At 42.0% G+C, this 20321-nt stretch overlaps 1 protein-coding gene across 12 annotated transcripts in view; it reads left to right on the top strand.

Moving 5' to 3' along the window:
• The window catches only part of LOC118649389 (A-kinase anchor protein 10, mitochondrial), a 226142-nt gene that overhangs the window by 62862 nt on the left and 142959 nt on the right, over positions 1-20321 (top strand). For all 12 annotated transcript variants that reach the window (XR_004965634.1, XR_004965633.1, XR_004965635.1 and 9 more), the window contains exons 9-12: positions 139-283; positions 2765-2938; positions 11624-11733; positions 14339-14421. Coding sequence is in view for 6 of the 12 variants with exons in the window: in XM_036296394.1 (XP_036152287.1) it covers positions 139-283; positions 2765-2938; positions 11624-11733; positions 14339-14421 (512 nt within the window). In the remaining 6 variants the exon portion in view is untranslated. The remainder of the gene's footprint in view (positions 1-138; positions 284-2764; positions 2939-11623; positions 11734-14338; positions 14422-20321) is intronic.

The following is a 20321-nucleotide window of genomic DNA, read 5'->3' as shown; positions in this document are numbered from 1 at the left end:
CAGTTGCAGCAAGGCCATGATAGTGCTAGGTCTGCAGGTTGAATCAAGTACCTTCAGAAGATTCTCTGGTGTAGGCGTCAGAAGTTGCTTGTATTTGCTTTGGAATTTGGTTTTACTTTGGCTGTCTTTCTATCATAGGTACTTCTCCCTGCAGGCCACACATCCTCTTGGATTTGATGATATTGTAAGATTAGAAATTGAATCTAATATCTGCAGGGAAGGTGGGCCACTCCCCAACTGTTTTACAACTCCATTACGTCAGGCCTGGACAACCATGGAGAAGGTAACCAAGAACATCAAAAGTATTAACCTATCAGAAGTTTTTACTGTTGGAACCCAGAAAATAGAGCATGGGAAAAACGATATGCAACAGCACAGTGGAAAAGTGAAGTAGTGCAGATAGCGGTTAAGAGCAGAGTCTTTGAATCTGACTTGGTGTGTATTAATCTTAATCTTTACAGGCTAAGTAGCTTCAGGCAGTTAATGAAGTTCTTTGATGCCATTTGCCTCATCTGTGAAATGGGAATGTTATGGGTAATAGAAATTTACCTTAAAGTTATTTTGAGGATAAAAATGAGGTAAGGTGTATATGAATAAAGTGCTTATTAATTAGAGAGCAGTATTGGGCAAAGTTAGCTTAGGAATGATCCAAATATTTCACCAATATCCCTTAACAGGGTTGGAGCATTAGTTTTGTGTAGTATCATGATCACTAATTAGGGCATTAGTAGTAGCTTATTAACAGTGAAGTATTAGAATTTGTGAATGGTTTATTCTTCCAATAACTGGAGCAGCTTTTACCAGGAATTGCAAAGCCCAGGAGAAGCCCATGAAGTTAGGTTGCTACATATGTCATGTGTATCTAGGGGAAGGGGTTAAGTACGCACTGTTACATAGTACCCACGTAACAGCGGAATTTCGGGATAGGGAAGAGTTCAATATAAAAATCAAATCATTGAAAAGCTAGTGATAAACTGAATAGAGTATCAGCTATTGCCCTGGGAAAATAATTTTTCCATGTTTAAATTATAATCTTTCTGATCTTAAAGGAAAAGTTTCGGATCTGTATTACATTTAAAAAAGAGAGAGAGGCCCTAACTGGTTTGGCTCAGTGGATAGAGCGTCAGCCTGCAGACTTAAGGGTCCCAGGTTCGATTTCAGTCAAGGGCATGTACCTTGGTTGCAGGCACATCCCCAGTAGGGAGTGTGCAGGAGGCAGCTGATCAATGTTTCTCTCTCGTCTATGTTTCTAACTCTCTATTCTTCTCCCTTCCTTTCTGTAAAAAATCAATAAAATATATTAAAAGAAAATAAAAATGAAAATCATCATTCTCCCCTTTGAAAAAAAGAGAAAAACAAAATCTAAAAAAATTTCTTACTAAATATGTATGTGTATGTAAAGAACTTAAACTAATTTAATGAATCAAGTAGATAAATGGAAAAAAGGCAGAGGTGAGTCATTCGCCAGTGCTTTGTGTAGTTCTATGCTGGCTGTTGGTGTTAGGGTGGTAGACAAAAAAAACCTGGTTTCTGCCCTCCCAGGGCTCTGTCTAAAAAAAAGCACAACTACACACAGACAAATGTTTACAACTGTGCTAAGTGCTGTGAAGGAAAAGTTGATAATAGCAACAGCCAGTAATAAACATGGGAATTTATTCAGCATCTTTCTTAATTTTTAAATGCAAATAAAAACACCCATAGTTATTAGACATTTATTTAACAATAATTTGAAAAACACCACCTGGCCCTAGCCGGTTTGGCTCAGCGGATAGTGTGTGAGCCTGTGGACTGAAGGGTGCAGGGTTAGATTCTGGTGAAGGGCACATACCTTTGTTGCAGGCTACTCCCGGCCTGGGCCCTGTTTTTCTCACATTGATGTTTCTATCTGTCTTTCCCTCTCTCTTTGAAAATCAATGGAAACATATCCTCAGGTGAGGATTAAAATTAAATTAAAGGTTAAAAAAAAGAAAGAAAGAAGAGAAGAAAAGAAAAGAAAAAATAACCACAACCTGGTGTTTGATAGCCTGTGTCAAAACAGATACCTTGCCCTGGCCAGGGTGGCTGAGTTGGTTAAGCATCATCCTGTGCATCGAAAGGCCTCTGGTTTGATTCTGGTCAGGCCACATGCCCAAGTTTTGAGTTTGATCCCAAGTAGGGGTGCTTGTGGGAGGCAGCCGATCATTGTTTCTCCCCCACATCAATGTTTCTCTCTTTCTCCCTCTTCCTTTCTCTGTTTTTCTTTTTTTTTAACTTAAAATCATTTTAAAAAAACCACAAAAAACAGATACCTTGATATATTGCTAGTGGAACAAGTTGACAACATCCTTCTGAAGAGTAAATTGCCCATATATATTAAAGCTAAAATGTTCATACTATTTAATTCAGTAATCACTCCTAGTAATTTATCATAAGGAAATCAGTTCAAAAGTAAAAAATCAATATATGCACAAAGATTTTAATATTTATAACAAACCAGAAAAATCTAGTTTCAATATATATTCACTCCCTAGACAATTTTCTGGTCACCAAGAAATCTAAATATCTATTCTGTGTAATAGTTTCATAGTAAAGTGGGATTTTTTTGTGGAAAAAAATATGAATTATACATGTTGTAATTTTAGTTACAGTGTAAACTCTGTATAAAGGGATATTACTTGGAGTGTAAAAAGGAGAAGTAAAGTCATTTGTGAAATTTTGTTTTAAAGATAGAATTTTAGTTGTATTTGATTTCAGCATTTAAAATAATGCTTGTCCTCTCTTTCAGGTGTTTTTGCCTGGCTTTCTGTCCAGCAATCTGTATTATAAATATTTGAATGATCTCATCCATTCGGTTCGAGGAGATGAATTTCTGGGAGGGAATGTTTCACTGACTGCTCACGGCTCTGTTGGTGCTCCTGACGACTCTCACCAAGGTGGTTCTGACAGCTCAGCATCTCAGGTATTCACCGATTTGCCTCTGCCATGAAAAAGAAAGGTGTACACATCCTTTCCTTTAAATACCAGTAACAGATCCCATTTGTAAGTTTTAAGTTGTTGAAGAAACAGAGGTGAAATAAAATTAGCCTCCTTACTATATATTCTAATCAAAGTACTTGTGTATATTATATTATAAGGTATCATGCTGTTTCACTCAGGCCATTTTCTTGCTTGACACTAGCTGTTCCTTTCAATAATCACAAAATATACATTTATAGCCTCTGAAGAGTTCTTTATGCAATTGTTTGGGATACATTTTATAGAATAATTGAGTGAACTGTTAGATTTCTTATTGTTGTATTTCACTGAAGAGCTTTTGATTTCATTTGAATTATATACAATTCAATATATACAATTTTTATATATTGTTAAATAATTTATTTTCAAACTGTCACCCTCCAAATTGTATCTTTCCTAATCTTTGGTTTGGTTTTGGAGTGCTCTAATATATCAGACCTTACCTGAGTCTCCCCAAAATCACAGGAAGTGGTCTATCCTCAAGAGAAGAGATCTAAAGAGGTATTAAGTTAACTGCTTTTATTGAAGTCACACAGCAAGTGGGAGAGCCAGAACTATATTCCCTGTCTAGTGTTTTTCACCATAAGTTTAATAATATAGCATAATTATTTTCTCATCTCTTTTGACACTGGGCCTTGGACAAATTTTCTTAATTTATAAAATAGAACTATTTTAATGCTATCAACAGGCTCTCCTTGTACATTTCCCTGCTCATAAGGTTACCTTGGAGCAAATCTGCTGCATGTGTTTGCCACTTGGTTTTTCATACAGGCTGGATGGAATGTTTTGGCTTTTAGGCACTTTAAAGACCTAGGTGCTAACTGTAAAATATATTTTTACATTTATAATATACATACAGAAAACTTGCCATTATCATAACTATATACAGCTTCAAGACTTCTCATAGACAGAACTACCCATATAGCCAGCATCCAGATCAAGAAACAGGACTTGATCATTGTCAGAAACTCTCTTATATCCCCTTCCAGTCACCAGCCTCCCCCTTCAAGGGTGGTTACAATCCAACTTTTGATGGCCTAGGTCAGTGGTCGGCAAACTGCGGCTCGCGAGCCACATGCGGCTCTTTGGCCCCTTGAGTGTGGCTCTTCCATAAAATACCGACTTCTGCGCATGGGCCACGAAGTTTCAATCGCACTGTACGTGCGCGCCCGCAGGTGGTATTTTGTGGAAGAGCCACACTCAAGGGGACAAAGAGCCACATGTGGCTCGCGAGCCGCAGTTTGCCAACCACGGGCCTAGGTTAGTGTGATCTGTTCTTGTCATTTTATAACTGTGTGTCTTATTTTTCTTTTTTTGTGTGTACAGATTTATTAAGATATAATTCATATACCATACAATTCACCCATTTAAATTGTATAATTCTATGGCGTTTAGTATATTCACAGACTTGCTTAACTGTCACCACAATCCATTTTAGAACATGGTTTTCACCCTGGAAAAAACCTTGTATCCTTAAACTGTCACCCTCCAAATCTCCCATTTCTGCAGGCTACTGCCACTCTGCTTTCTGTGCCATTGATTTGCTTATTCTGGATATTTCATATAAATGGACCCAAATGACATGTGGTCTTTTGTGACTAGCTTCTTTTACTTAGCATAATGTGGGTTTTTTCTTAGCATAATATTTTAAAGGTTTAACCCTATTAAGCTTGTAAAAAAATGTATTCCTTATTATGGCTAAATCATACTGTAGTCCATCAAGCAGACACAGCCACATTTTGTTTATCCATCAGTTGATGAACATTTGGGTTGTTTCTACCTTTGGCTATTATGAATAACTAGAGGCCTGGTGCACGAATTCGTGCACAGGTGGGTCCCTTGGCCTGGATGGCAATCGGGGCCAACCAGCCAGCCGGGGGGGGGGGGGGGGGGCGCGGGGGAGGGGGCATGGGAGGGTGGCTGTGAGTGTGCACTGACCACCAGGGGGCAGCTCCTGCATTGAGCGTCTGCCCCCTGGTGGTCAGTGTGCATCATAGCTACTGGCCAGTTGTCCAGTCATATGGTTGCTTAGGCTTTTATATATATACTAGGGGCCCGGTGCACGAAATTCGTGACTGGGTGTGTGTGTGGGGGGGAGTGTCCCTCAGCCCAGCCTGCCCCCTCACATACTGGGAGCCCTCAGGCGTTGACCCCCATCACCCTCCAATCGCAGGATCGGCCTGGGCAGGGGACCCTCATTTCCCCCCATCACTGGTTCTGCCCCCAGCCCAGGCCTGATGCCTCTGGCCCAGGCGTCAGGCCTGGGCAGGGGACCCCCAGACCCCTCCGATTGCTGGCTCTGCTCCTTGCCCAGGCCTGATGCCTCGGCCAGAGGCGTAGACCCCCATCACCCTCCGATCGCCTGATCGGCCCCTTGCCCAGGCCTGACGCCTCCGCCAGAGGTGTCAGGCTTGGACAGGGGACCCCCATCTCCCCCGATCACTGGCTCTGACCCCCGCCCAGGCCTGAGGCCTCTGGCCCAGGAATCATGCCTGGGTAGGGGACCCCCATCTCCCTCTGATCTCTTGCTCTACCCCCCGCCCAAGCCTGATGCCTCTGACCCATGCTTCAGGCCTGGGCAAGGGGACCATCATATCCCTCCAATCCCCAGCTCCGCCCCCCACCCAGGCCCCCGCCCAGGCCTGATGCCTCAGCCATAGGAGTTGATCCTCATCACCCTCCGATCACCAATCACCGGATCGGCCCCTTGACCAGGCCTGAGGCCTCCGGCAGAGGTGTCAGGCCTGGGCAGGGGACCCCCAGCTCCCCGCGGTTCCAGGCTCCACCCCTGCCCAGGCCTAACGCCTCTGGCTGAGGCGTCCGGCCCGGGCAGCGGGGACCCGCAGCTGCAGCGGCCTCGCGATCGTGGGCTTCGCTTTAGGCCCAGGCAAGGGACCCCTAGCTCCTGGGACTGCCAGCTTCAACCGTGCCCAGCTCCCATCGCTGGCTCCACCCCTACTTCCTGCTATCACTGGCCAGGGTGGAAAAGGCGCCTGATTCTCAGATCATGGCTGGGGGGCAGGGCAAAGGCGGCCCTGGGGCCGCCTTTGCCCTGCCCCCCAGCTCTTAGCTCCCCCCTGGGTTTCCGATCACTGTCAGTGGCAGGGGGCTTCTTCCTGCTTTCCCTTTCGCCTCCCTGCATTGTGCCTACATATGCAAATTAACCGCCATCTTGTTGGCAGTTAACTGCCAATCTTAGTTAGCAGTTAATTTGCATATAGCCCTGATTAGCCAATGAAAAGGGTAGCGTCGTACGCCAATTACCATTTTTCTCTTTTATTAGTGTAGACTAGAGGCCTGGTGCACAAAAATTTGTGCACTCGGCGGGGGGGGGGGGGGGGGCCTCAGCCCGGCCTGTGCCCTCTCGCAGTCTGGGACCCCTCAGGGGATGACCAACTCTGGCTTAGGCGCGCTCCCCGGGGGAATGGGCCTAAGATGGCAATCAGACATCCCTCTGGCAGCCCAGCAGCCCTCGGGGGATGTCCACTTGCCAGTGGAGAGCAGGCCTAAGCTGCAGTCGGACATCCTTAGCGCTTCTGAGAAGGCAGGAGAGGCTCCCACCATCACTGCTGTACTGGCAGCCATCAGCCTGACTTGTGGCTGAGCAGAGCTCCTCCCATGTGAGAGCGCCCTGACCACCAGAGGGCCGCTCCTGCATTGAGCATCTGCCCCCTGGTGGTCAGTGTGTGTCATAGTGACCAGTCATTCCCAGTCTTTCTGCTGTTAGGGTCAGTTTGCATATTACCCTTTTACTATATAGGATAGAGGCCTGGTGCACGGGTGGGGGCCGGCTGGTTTGCCCTGAAGGATGTCCCGGATCAGGGTGGGGGTCCCGCTTGGGTGCCTGGTCAGCCTGGATGAGGGGCTGATGGCTGTTTGCAGCTGGTCACACACCCTTCAGGGTGGGGGTCCCCACTGGGGTGCCTGGCCAGTCTGGGTGAGGGGCTGAGGGCCGTTTTCAGGCTGGCGGGTGACTAAAGCTCCCAACCTCTTTGTTTTTTTGTTTTATTTTTTTAAATTCTGGGATTTATTTACCTTCTATGGCTGTCACTGGAACTGAGAGCCGGCTTTAGCTCTGAGTCTCGGCTCCAGCTGTGAGACCTAGGCTGCTGAAAGCAGGTATCTGGGTTTGTTTGGCTTCTATAATTGAAACACTGTTGCAGCTCCAGCTCTGAGGCCCGGCTGGCTGAAAGCAGGTTCCTGGGGTTTGTTTAGCTTCTATAATTGCAACATTGTTTCTTAGAGTGCAGCTCAGAGGCCGGCAGCGGCAGGAGGGGCTGGAGCAAGCAAGCCTCCTGTTTGCTTCAGCTGCATGGCTGCTGTCCGCCATCTTGGTTGGCAGTTAATTTGCATATCCTGCTGATTAGCCAATGGGAAGTGTGTTGGAGGTACGGTTAATTACCATGTTTGTCTATTATTAGATAGGATATATACACTACTGTACAAGTTTTTGTATGGATATATGTTTTCATTTCTCTTGTGTTTATACGTAGGAATAGAATTGCTGAATTTGTTGATAACTGTTTAATTCTGCCTTGATTACTGTTGCTTTGTAATAGCTTTTGAAATCAGGAAGTGAAATTCCTCCAACTTCTTCTTTTTCAAGATTGCTTTGACTATTTGGAATCCTCCTGTTTCCATTTGAATTTTAGGATCAGTTTGTCCATTTCTATGAAGAAGCCAGTCAGGATTCTGATCGAGGTTGCATTGACTCCATAGATTAATTTGGGGTATTGCCATCTTACCAATATTAAGTATTTTGGTCCATGAACATGGATTTCTTTTCACTTACTCAAATCTTTTTTAATTTCTTTCAACAATATTTTGTACTTTTCAAGTGTAAGTTTTGTATTTTTAAAAATGCATTCCTAAATACTTTATTTTTTTGATGCTATTATAAATGGAATTTTCTTAATTTCATATTCATATTATAAGTGTATAGAAATGCAAGTAATTTTTTTTGTTGCGGTAAAATTCATTTAACATAACTTAGCCATTCAGTGACATTTTGAATGTTCACAGTGTTATGCAGTCATCACCACTATCTGGTTCCAGACTTTTTTTATCATCCCAAATGGAAACCTCCTGCCCTTTGAGCAGTCACTTCCCATGGCCACTTATGTTTTCTTCTAAGTTTTAGGCCTCTGATCCATTTTGAGTTAGTTTTACATATTATGTGAGGTGGGGTCCACCTTTATTCTTTTGCATGTGGATATCCAGTTTTCCCAGCATCATTTATTGAAAAAAAACTATTCTTTCACTATTGAATGGTTTTAGCATCCTTGTCGAAAGTCATTTTAACTAGATACATGAGTGTATTTCTGGACTCTCATTTCTACTCTATCAACCTACCTATATGTCTACCCCTTTGCCAGTAGTATATGTTTTGATTACAATGGCTTTGTAAGTTTTGAAATCGGGAAGTATTTGTCCTTCAACTTCGTTTTTATCATTTGTAAGATTGTTTTGGTTATTCTGAGCTCCTTGTAATTTCAAATGTAAATTTTGGAATCAGCTTTTCCATTTTGATCAGGATTACACTGAATCTGTAGATTGCTTTGGGAGTATTGTCATCTCAACAATTGTAAGTCTTCCAGTCCATGAATATGGAATGACATTCTGTCTAATTTAGGCTGTCCTTAATTCCTTTCAGCAACATTTATAGTTTTCAGTGTATAAGTTGTATACCTTCTTCGATCAGTTTATTCCTAAGAATTTTTTTCTTTTTGATGCTATTACAAATAGGGTTGGTTTTTATTTAATGTTTCAAGTACAGTTTACATCAATATTATTTTATATTAGTTTCAGGTGTACAGCGGAGTGGTTTAGACAATCATATACTTTACAAAGTGATCTCCCTGATAGTTCAAGTGCCCACCTAGCACTGTACAGAGTTATTGCAGTATTATCGACTATATTCCCTATGCTGTACTTTACATTCCCATGACTATTTTTTGACTGCCATTTTGTACTACTTCTTTTTCTTTCTTTTTTTAATCCTGACCTGAGGAATTTTTTTCATTGCTTGTTAGAGAGAGTGAAAGGGAGGGAGGGAGAGAGACATTAATGTCAGAGAGACACATAGATTGATTGCCTCCTGCATGTGCCCCAACTGTGGGGCTGGGGATCAAACCTGAAACCCTGGTACATGCCCTCAACTAGGAATCAAACCCGCAACCCTTCAGTGTTCAGGCCAGTGCTCTAACCACTGCGCTCACCAGCTAGGCTAATCTCACTTTTTGATTCATCATTGATAATACATAGCACTATAACTGCTTTTTGTGTGTCATCTACCTTCAACTTTACTAAATTCATGTTAGCTCTAATAGTTTTCTTGTGAATTATTTAGGATTTTCTGTATATAAGATCACATCATTTGTGAATAGAAAATTTTCTTTCTATCCACTTTGGGTGCCTATTATTTCCTTTTCTTGCCTACTTGCTCCGGCTGGAACTTCCAGGAGGAAAGCTTTCAGTTTTTTATCATATAGTAAGATGTTCAGAGTGGGTTTTTCATAAATAAATGCTCTTTATGAAGCTGAGGAAGTACTCTACTGTTCCTAATTTGTTGAATGTTCTTTTATCAAGGAAGTATGTTGAGCCCTAGACAGTTTGACCCAGTGGATAGAGTGCTGGCCCACAGACTGAAGGGACCCAGGTTTAATTCCGGTCAAAGACTCATAACTTGGTTGCAGGTTCGGTCCCGGCCTTGTTTGGGGTGTGTGCAGGAGGCAACCAGTCGATGTGTCTCTCACATTGCCCCCTCCCTTCCACTCTCTCTAAAAATCAATGGAAAAATATCCTCAGGTAAAGATTTTTTTTTTTAATATTTTTTTATTGATTTCAGGGAGGAAGGGAGAGGGAAAGAGAGATAGAAACATCAATGATATGAGAGAATCATTGATCGGTTGCCTCCTGTATGCCCCATACTAGGGATTGAGCCCACAACCCGGGCATGTGCCCTTGAGTGGAATCAAACCCCGGACCCTTCAGTTCGCAGACCGGCGCTCTATCCACTGAGCCAACCCAGCTAAGGCCTCAGGTGAAGATTTAAAAAAAAAAAAGGAAAGTATGTTGGGTTTTGTCAAGTGCTCTTTCTGTATTAGCCGAGATGATTATGCAGGCTTTTGGTTTTTACTCTTGAAACGTTAATTGATTACCAGTTATTAAACCAAGCTTGCATTCCTGGGATAAATCCCACTTGGTTGTGGTGTATAATTATTTCCGTATGTTTCTGGATTTGGTTTGCTAGTATTTTATTGAGGATTTTGGGTCTAAACTCCAGAGATTGGTCTAGTTTGGGAATCTGAGTAACAATGGCCTCATAGAAGTATTCCTCTCCTTTATTCTGATGCCTCTTTTCTTATTTTATTTTTCTGTTGTTGCTGCTAATCCTTATCCCAGGATATTTTTTCATTGATTTTTTAGGAAGAGAGGAGACAGAAACATCAATGTGAGAGAGACACATTGATTGGTTGCCTCCTACACGCACCCTGACCAGGGCCAAGGAACCTGCAACTAAAGTACATGCCCTTGCCCTGACTGGTTTGGCTCAGTGGATAGAGCATCAGCCTTCGGACTGAAGGGTCCCAGGTTCGATTCCAGTCAAGGGCATGTACCTTGGTTGTGGGCACATCCCTAGTGGGCGGTGTGCAGGAGGCAGCTGATCGATGTTTCTCTCTCATCAGTGTTTCTAACTCTCTATCCCTCTCCCTTCCTCACTGTAAAATCAATAAAATATATTTAAAAAAAAAATTACGTGCCCTTGACTAGAATCGAACCAAGGACCCTTTCAATCAGAGGGCTGGCGCTTTATCCACCGAGCCAAACCGGCTGGGGCTCTTTTCTTTTTAATTCTGTGCCCTTTTGGCTACAAAAAAAGAGCTCTTTCCTCACCTTCGCCCCCAAAGAATGTGTATAAGTATCTGTTCAATTATTTATTTTATTAATTTAACCTACACCTTAGTTGTGGATATTAGGCGTGTTTCTGTCTTTTGTTATTTTAAACAATGCTGCAGTGAATAATCTTGTATATAAGTCATTTTGCATGTGCATCTGTAATTGAATTTTTAGAAGTGGAATTTCTGGGTCAAACCATGGCTCTGTATTTCATAGGTCTATCCATTTTGACTTGCTTTTTATGTGGGAATTAGGAGTGGGGACATAGAATGGTGGAGGGGAACTTATTACACTTACTTAACTGGTTAATTTAGAAAGTTAACTTCAGCTTCTCTCTTGTCACATGGCCTCACTGAGAATCAAAAGCATTCAGGCTTATCTTGTAAAAGTTGAGCTTCACATGTATTAGTCAAGATGCATATGCATGGGTGGATGGGAGTTTTGCACCAATGGGAACATAATGCTATAAGGCAGCACATTTGTGGGAACTTGAGAAAAACATTTGGCATGTGAATGCATATGGTGTGCATTTTAATATTGCACTCCCCCTGTAGTTATATATTGGTGTTACATTTCAGAATCATTGCTGTTTCATCACAGTAATGATGGGTTGAATGAAAATTACATATATTTCAAACACTGAAGATTTGTACCAATCTGTCATATTCCAAACCCAGGAGTGATTTGATTCCTAAATAATATACCACTAATTTTACAATTTCTGTTGTAGTCCAGTATGAAAAAAGCTAGTGTTAAAATTCTGAAAAATTTTGATGAAGCAATAATTGTGGATGCTGCAAGTCTGGATCCAGAATCTTTATATCAACGGACGTATGCAGGGTAAGCTTGGCACATGTCTAGAATTTTATCAAGTATATTAAATTTTGCATCTTTTTGCATTTTAATCTAAACTATTTTAATCTATTATTATGCGCCCAGAACGTTTACATATAATATGCAGTGGAACATGGTAAGAGTGAAGGCTTAGGAATGACTTCCTAGGTTTTAGTCTTGTCCCAGCCACTTATTGCCAAGCTACTTCATCTGTTTGTGTTTGTTTTTCATCTATAAAGTGAGGATAATATTACTACTTCATTGGGTTATTGAGGGTATTAAATGAGATCACACATAAAAGAATTTAGTACATGGCCTGGTATCAGTAAGCACTCCACAAATATTACATCATGATTCCATCACCGTAGGCGATATTGATTACGTGTGATGTTTGTGTGGTATGTTTTGGGCTGTCTCGTCCATATTTCATTTGATTCATATGTTAGCGATTTCAAAATTTCTGTCTTAAAAGCAAAAAGAAAAGTACAGTACAAAGATGCCAATATCATTTATATGGACTGTATAACTAATACTCAGAAAATGGAATAAAATTGTTCCTTTGTATTTTAGAATTAACTTGGTTGTTTATTTCATTCTACAACAGTGTATTTTTTTTGTTTGCTTATTTTTATGTAGTTAATATTACACTGTATGTATCTTGCGCTTTCATTCATAGTGAGTTTTATAGAGTTACCTCATTTTAACTGTGTCATAGTTTCTACATTTAATTTTAATTATAGCTTATAACTGTGACAAAATATTCCACATAATGTGTTGTGCCACTATTTGGTCATTTTGATATTGTTTCAGTTGTTTTTATTTTTCACGTTTATACCCAGTATAGCGAAGCACTTCCTTTTATATACTTCCTTGTAACAAAAAGCAGATGTGAAATTTTAATAGATCTTACTAATTTACCATTAAAAGTACCTGTACATTTTACATTTTTATCAGTCATTAATAAAGGTACTAATTTTCCCCACATCTTCATCAACGCTAAATAATATCAAACTTTACATTTTTTTACCAATCTTGTATTATTGCTCATGAGATAGAGCTTCTTCTTTTTCTTTTTAATATATTTTAATTGATTTTTTACAGAGAGGAAGGGAGAGGGATAGAGAGTTAGGAACATCGATGAGAGAGAAACATCAATCAGCTGCCTCCTGCACACTCTCCACTGGGGTTGTGCCAGCAACCAAGGTACATGCCCTTGACCGGAATTGAACCTGGGACCTTTTAGTCCCCAGTCCGACGCTCTATCCACTGAGCCAAACTGGTCAGGGCGATAGAGCTTCTTTTGGTATGTTTGTTGGTTGTTGGGGTGTTTCTTCTGTGCATTGACTCTTTATCTCATTTTCACATTTTTCTGTTGGGTGATTTTTTTGAAATACATTTTTATTGATTTCAGAAAGGATGGGAGAGGGAGAGAAAGATAGAAACACCAATGATGAGAGAGAATCATTGATCGGCTGCCTCCTGCACGCCCCCTACTGGGGATCTAGCCCACAATCTGCCCCAACCGGGATCAAACCTCAGTCGATGCTCAACCATGAGCCACACCAGCTGGGCTGTTGGATGATTTCATAATGACTTGTTGGAATTCTGTATGTTTATGAATATTAATTACTAGAGGCCTGGTGCACAAAATTCGTGCGGGGGGTGCGGGGGCCCTCAGCCAAGCCTGCACCCTCTCCAATCCGGGACCCCTTGGGAGATGTTCAGCTGCCGGTTTAGGCAGTTGGACATCCCTCTCACAATCCAGGACCGCTGGCTTTTAACTGCTCACTTGCCTGTCCCCTAATTGGACCCCTGCCAGCCTGATCACCCCTAACCACCTCTGCCTGCCGACCTGATTGCCCCTAACTGCTCCCCCTGCTGGCCTGGTTGCCCCCAAGTGCCCCCTCTGCCGGTCTGGTTGCCTTTCACTGCCCCCACTGCCAGCCTGGTCGCCCCATGCAGCCTGCTGTTCATTCACTTGGTTGTCCCTCACTAGCCCCCCTGCCAGCCTGGTCACCCCACACAGCCTGCTGTTCAGTCATTTGGTCGTTCCTCAGCAACCCCCCTGCCGGCCTGGTCACCCCACACAGCCTGCTGCTCAGTCGTTTGGTCGTTCCTCATAACCCCCTTGCCGTCCTGGTTGCCCCACGCAGCCTGTTCGGTCGTCCGTTCGGTTGTTTCGGAGGTGACGGCCCCTAGCTCTTTATATATATAGATGTGTTAGTAGTAATCTCTTAAAAATAAGACCTTTTACTGTGTGCTTTGCCTTTTAATTTTGCTTTTTTACTATAGCTTTATAGCATAGTAATATACTAGTAATTTATGAGACATTTTGTCCTACCTTTTTATCTCTTCTTTTACAAAGTTACCTTGGCTATTCTTGTGCCTTTTCTCTTATCTTTGAATTTTAGAAATGTGAATTAACTGTTAACTCGGCATGTTTCATAAACCTTTTTAGGATTTTGAATAAAATTGTGTTGAATTAAGTTTATTTTGCTTTCTATTTAAAATAAGCCTCACTTGGAATAACATGAGATACTTAAAATTGATTTTTTTTCTTTTTAATTTAAAGTTAATTGTTAGAAATTATATTCTTCTCATACTTACATAGGAAGATGACATTTGGAAGAGTCAGTGATGTGGGGCAGTTCATCCGAGAATCTGAGCCTGAACCTGATGTAAAGAAATCAAAAGGTTTGTGCTGTTTTTATACTTAATATTAAGCCTTTACTCCAGGACCCTTATCCTGAAGAGGAGTGAGGAAAAGGATAGGCAACAGAAGGCAAATGCGGTTGGGGGGTTACCACAAACCATGGCGGGGACTTTAAAGTGCAGGGGACATATTGCAAGTTGGAGCAGGGCAGGCCATGATGTGATTTATGTTTTAAAGGGGCGGTTCTAACAGATGTTTGGAAAGTAGAGTGTAGGAGTTTAAGAGGAGAAGTAGGGAATGTTGCTGCCCTACTTACTGTCTACATAAGGCGTGGTGATGGTGGTGGATTCGGTAGTGGAAGAATGGCCAAATTTGGGTTATATTTGAAGGTAGAGGCAACAGAATTATATCTCCAACAGCAAGCCCATCCATTGAGTTACTTGCATTATTAATTTGAGACATGCCTATGTAGAACAATGAATAGTCACGTCTGCAGTTGACGAAATAAGTCTGTATGCCTGGTGCTTCCTTTAGTTGTTTAGATGTCTCTTTAAGTGATGTGTTGTGGTTTTTGGGGGGCAAGTAAATTATGTAATGTAGGAGCCTGCAGATTCAGTGAATTGACTCAGAAGGCACTTAAATGATTCCTATGTGCAGACACTGTAGATGCCAAAGATATAAACAAGAGGATGTACCAGTAATGTCGGTTTATTTTAATCTAGTTTACTCCCATTTTTTTGTGACCTTGACTGCTAAGTCTGTCACGCTAGTTTTCCTATAAAATGCCTAACCTTCTGGATTTTTTGTTGTTGTTGCATTATTTAGTTTATTCCTTTCTCTCCTGTATTTCTTGTAAACTTGTAGTTGTACTTAGGTCTTGATGATTTGGTTAGAGTACATCTAGGACCTAGATTCTAGGTGATGTTGTGTATGGTATTTTTAAAAGAATACACTCAAAAGTATAGCATGAGGAGAGGGAGGTACCTTTTACTTTTCATTATAACCTTTTCCTTTTTGAATTTTCTTAACCGGCATGTTTTGCTGCTTAATCACCCACCCATCTCTTCCCCCATGGCTTCCTAGCAACTCTTTGCTGTAACCTACCAGTATCCCCTGTCTACCTTTCACCACTCTTCCTTTCACTGACTAAGCTTTCTCTGAAGTCCCTTCCCTGTTAGGGCCTCCACATAGCTGTTTCCTGGCCATGAAAGTCCTTCCATGGCTTTCACAACGCCTGGATCCTTCTCATCGCAGTATTCTCCCTTCAGAGAGGACTCCCCAGCCCAAATGAACTAAATCGTTCAGACAATTCACATACCACTTCTTCATTTTCTTAGTCACTGTCTGAACTTATTTTTATAAAAGAAAGTTTATTTAGGAAGTCGCAGAGATAGAAGAAGTGAATTGTAGAAGAAATGGGTTCAGGAAACAAGTTACAGGGGCAAACAAAGGGCCCTTGGAGCATAGGAGAGAGAAGGGTTTGAAAAAGGAGGGGCAAGGAAAGGTGCCGCATGCTCCCGAGAGGGAGAGCGCTGAAGCTGTCTTGCTCATTTCTTGCATACTTGTTTTATAGTCTCTTTCTCTTTCATGACTAGAATATTACCTTTCTGAAAGTAGGAATTTTGTCTATCATATTTGACACTATATTCCCTGATTCAAAAATTAACCCTTGTACATGGTAGGCACTCATTACATATTTGTTGATTGGATTAATTAATCTAGAAGAGTTGGGAGAGATTTTCTCTCATATTTATTTTAATTATTTAATTTAAAAATCATTTTTAAAACTGACGTGGATACTAATATTTCTTATTCATATTACGTTCTTATTCTGAGAATATTCACAGAGCCACACTCTCCCTTCTCAGACCCCAATACAGTAGAGATTTCTTACCATTTTTCAAGCTCATGCAAATCTTAGATGATACATCTGTGGATACCACCTCCTTAATCTATATACGAAGAAGTCGAGAGTGAGGGAAATTGTAACTTGTTAGGGATCACATAGCAGATTAAAAGCAACTCCAGCTTTGTTTTGTTTTCTTTGTTTTTGTTTTTCTTTTCTTTTTTTAAATTAAATCTTTATTGTTCAGATTATTACAGTTGTTCCTCTTTTTCCCCCCATAGCTCCCCTCCACCTGTTTCCCACCCCCCCCCCCCGCCCCACTGTCCTCATCCATAGGTGCACAATTTTTGTTCAGTCTCTTCCTGCATCCCCCACACCCCTTTCCCCCCCAAGAATAGTCAGTCCACTGCCTTTCTATGCCCCTGATTCTATTATAATCACCAGTTTATTCTGTTCATCAGATTATTTATTCACTTGATTTTTAGATTTACTTGTTGATAGATGTGTATTTGTTGTTCATAGTTTGTATCTTTACCTTTTTCTTCTTCCTCTTCTTAAAGGATACCTTTCAGCATTTCATATAATACTGGTTTAGTGGTGATGAACTCCTTTAGCTTTTTCTTATCTGTGAAGCTCTTTATCTGACCTTCAATTCTGAATGATAGCCTTGCTGGATAAAGTAATCTTGGTTGTAGGTTTTTGGTATTCATCATTTTAAATATTTCTTGCCACTCCCTTCTGGCCTGAATAGTTTCTGTTGAGAAATCAGCTGACAGTATGGATACTTGTAGGTAACTGAGTTTCTTTCTCTTGCTGCTTTTAATATTCTCTCTTTGTCTTTTGCTCTTGGCATTTTAATGATGATGTGTCTTGGTGTGGTCCTCTTTGGATTCCTTTTGTTTGGGGTTCTCTGTGCTTCCTGGACTTGTAAGTCTATTTCTTTCACCAGGTGGGGGAAGTTTTCTGTCATTATTTCTTCAAATAGGTTTTCAATATCTTGCTCTCTCTCTTCTTCTGGCACCCCTATAATTCGGATGTTGGTACGCTTGAAGCTGTCCCAGAGGCTCCTTACACTATCTTCATATTTTTGGATTCTTTTTTCATTTTGCTTTTCTGGTTGGGTGTTTTTTGCTTCTTCATATTTCAAATCTTTGACTTGATTCTTGGGATCCTCTAGTCTGCTGTTGGGGGTTTGTATAATATTCTTTATTTCAGTCAGTATATGCTTAATTTCTAGTTGGTCCTTTATCACAACCTCGAGGGTCTCATTAGATTTCTTGAGGGTCTCATTAAGTTTATCGGCAGTTTCTAGAAAATTCTTGAAAAACCTTAAAAGTGTGGTTTTGAACTCTATATCCAGTAGTTTGCTTTCCTCCATTTCTGTCATTTGTGTACTGTTTCTTTGTCTCCTCATTTTTTTATGCTTCACTGTGTTGACAAAGTGGCTTTGTGTGCTAGGTGTCCTAAAGGGCCCAGTGGCTCAGCCTCCCCAATTACCTGAGGAGGACACTCTTGGTGCACCCCCTTGTGGTCTTTGTGCACAGTCTTGTTGTAGTTAAGCCTTGATTGTTGTAGGTATCACTGGGAGGGATTGACCTCCAGGCCAATTGGCTGTGAGAATCAGCTGTGTCTGCAGTGGGAAAATTTCTGTGCTGGAGAACACCCCTCCGGGCAAGACTTGCTTCAATGGGGCTTTGGTGCTCACCGAGTCTGCCCCCTGAGTGTGTCCTTTATGGATCCGAGGAGCTGCAATCTGGATGGTCCCACTCTGACCACCGGGCACACTGGCTCCTGGATCTCTAAGGAGGTGCTAATCTAGCCTCTGCCTGAGGCTATCCAGCAGGAGCCAGCTGTGACTCAATGTAAGTTGCCCTGGGGCCTTGGGCCAGCTGCAGTTTGTTAGGTAATTATCAGATTGCAAAGGGCCAGGGCTTTCATATGCAAAAGCCTCTGTGGCTTGGGCAGGGCGGTGTCCCAGGTGATCAACAGGGCGAAGGGAGCAGTTATGGCTTCTCTCAGTCCTGCCCTCAGAGGCCCTGCTTCTCAGTGTCCCAGCAATCGCTGCAAGCACCCCTGTGAGAAAGCTGCCCTCAAGGTCCGACTGATGCCAGACAGCCCCGCTTCTCCCGTATGAGTCTGGGTCCCCAGAGACTCGCCCAGAACTGGAGCTCAGAGCTTGAGACTCCCTCCCGATTGAAAAAGACAACCGTGTCCTTAGCCGCCAACCCTCTCCGCATGTGCCTTTGTACCTCTGTATTTTACTTCTGCTCCTCCTCTGAGTCTCGGTATGCTTTTCTCTTTCCTTCTAGTTCTAGAATTTCCACTCAGCCAGCCTTCCTATAGTTCTGGGTGATGTCCGTTCCGTCTTTTAGTTGTATTTTTGAAGTGGTTGTGTGAGGCAGCAATCTCCGGTGTTTACCTATGCCACCATCTTGATTTCTCCGCAACTCCAGCTTTGGTTCAGAATACCATTTTGACAACAGTTTGCAATTTGGCTCCCCTTCTCCCTTCTTCTCCTTCTTTGCTGAGGGCTACTGCAAAGAGTGTTCATTATTTGCCAGTCTGTAGGTTCAATTTGCAGTTTGTTTTTTAAAAAATATTTTTTAATTGACTTTTTAGAGAGAGGATGGGAGAGGGATAGAAAGATCCATAAAAGAGAAACTTCATAGATCGGCTGCCTCCTGCATGCCCCCTACTGGGTATCAAGCCCCAAACCGGGACATGTGCCCTGACCTGGAATAGAACAGAAATTGAACTGGTGACCTCTTGCTTCCTGGATCGATGCTCAACCATTGAGCAACACTGGCCTGGCCAGTTTGGGTTTGAAACCCTGATAATAGAGCACAGAGGACAGGGTTGAGTTTGAGAAGGGTGTATCTCGGAGGCTTCTGAGAGTATGACAACTATGCTTGTGGGGCAAGCAAGGTACTTTGAAATGTGAAAGTGTATCAGGAAGGAATTCTAAAGGGTATTGTGAACATGTGGTCCCTGGAGTGGCTGTTCTTGGTGTTGGATGCAGTGGTGGGAGAGGAAGCTGTCTTATACAGTGGGGCCTTGACTTACGAATGTCCCGACTAACGAGTTTTTTGAGATACCAGCGGTCTCTCGGCCGATTTTTTGCATTGAGTTGATAATTTGAGTTAATGAGCTCCTTAATGAGCTCGGTCTCGGAAGGAATTAAACTCGTAAGTCAAGGCCCCACTGTATTGTGAAAGCCCTTTCATGTCATATTGAGAAACCCGATTCCTGTCATATAGGCATCAGGGATTTCTAAGCAGAATACTGACTAGATACATTTTTCTGGTAGTAGTATAGGAATGAATTGGAGTTGAGGAGAGACTGGTATTAGAGAAACCAGTCAGGTAGTGGGTTTAGCTAATAATGTAGATAGGAAAAAAAGAGGATTTGAAGGTAGATAGTACTAGCAGGAATTAGAAAGAAGGTCAGATTTATAAGACTTCCAGGGTGGAATTTAAGAGACTGCATTTAAGGTAGAATTTGGTGACAGACTTCATATGGAGAATAAATGAGAGAGGCAGGTTGAGTTTTTAAACATGGGTTCCCTGGATGAACAATTATGTTAATTTTCAATAGAGGATTAAGTTAATTTCTGAGGTGGAGGATGAGAAAAAGTAGGTGGGAGACAGATGAGCTCCATTCAGAACATGTTAAGTTTGGGATGCATTTAGGAGAATTTGTAAGCATGGGTTTGAAACCGAAGGACCAGTTTTAGTTATTGCATTTTGAAGGAAGGTAGACACACAGGAGGCAATGAGATGCCCCACCGAGCAAAGAGGGAGAAAAGAAGGCTGGGAATGGGATCTTGGAGAAGCCCAGGTTAAAGAGGAGGGAATACGCAGAGGAGAGTCAGAGGTGGGGGAGTAAAAGTAAAGGGGAGAGTGTTAGCAAGTAGGAGCTTGTCAACAGTGCGACTGCGGGTGAGCCTGAAGAGAGGGTGCAGAGAATCAGGTTTTGTATTTTTCATGAATGCTATGTATAGTTCTGTCCCAGCCCTTGAATTAATCTGTACCTTGCCTAAGAAATAATCTACCAACCACTTGGCTTAAGGCAGTTAGGAGTTGAACCTATTTGTGT

This window comes from Myotis myotis, unplaced genomic scaffold, assembly GCF_014108235.1.
Source record: "Myotis myotis isolate mMyoMyo1 unplaced genomic scaffold, mMyoMyo1.p scaffold_m19_p_29, whole genome shotgun sequence".
NCBI classification, from domain to species: Eukaryota; Metazoa; Chordata; class Mammalia; order Chiroptera; family Vespertilionidae; genus Myotis; species Myotis myotis.
The sequence above is the reverse complement of the archived record's forward strand: the minus strand, read 5'-3'. Positions and strand labels throughout refer to the sequence as shown.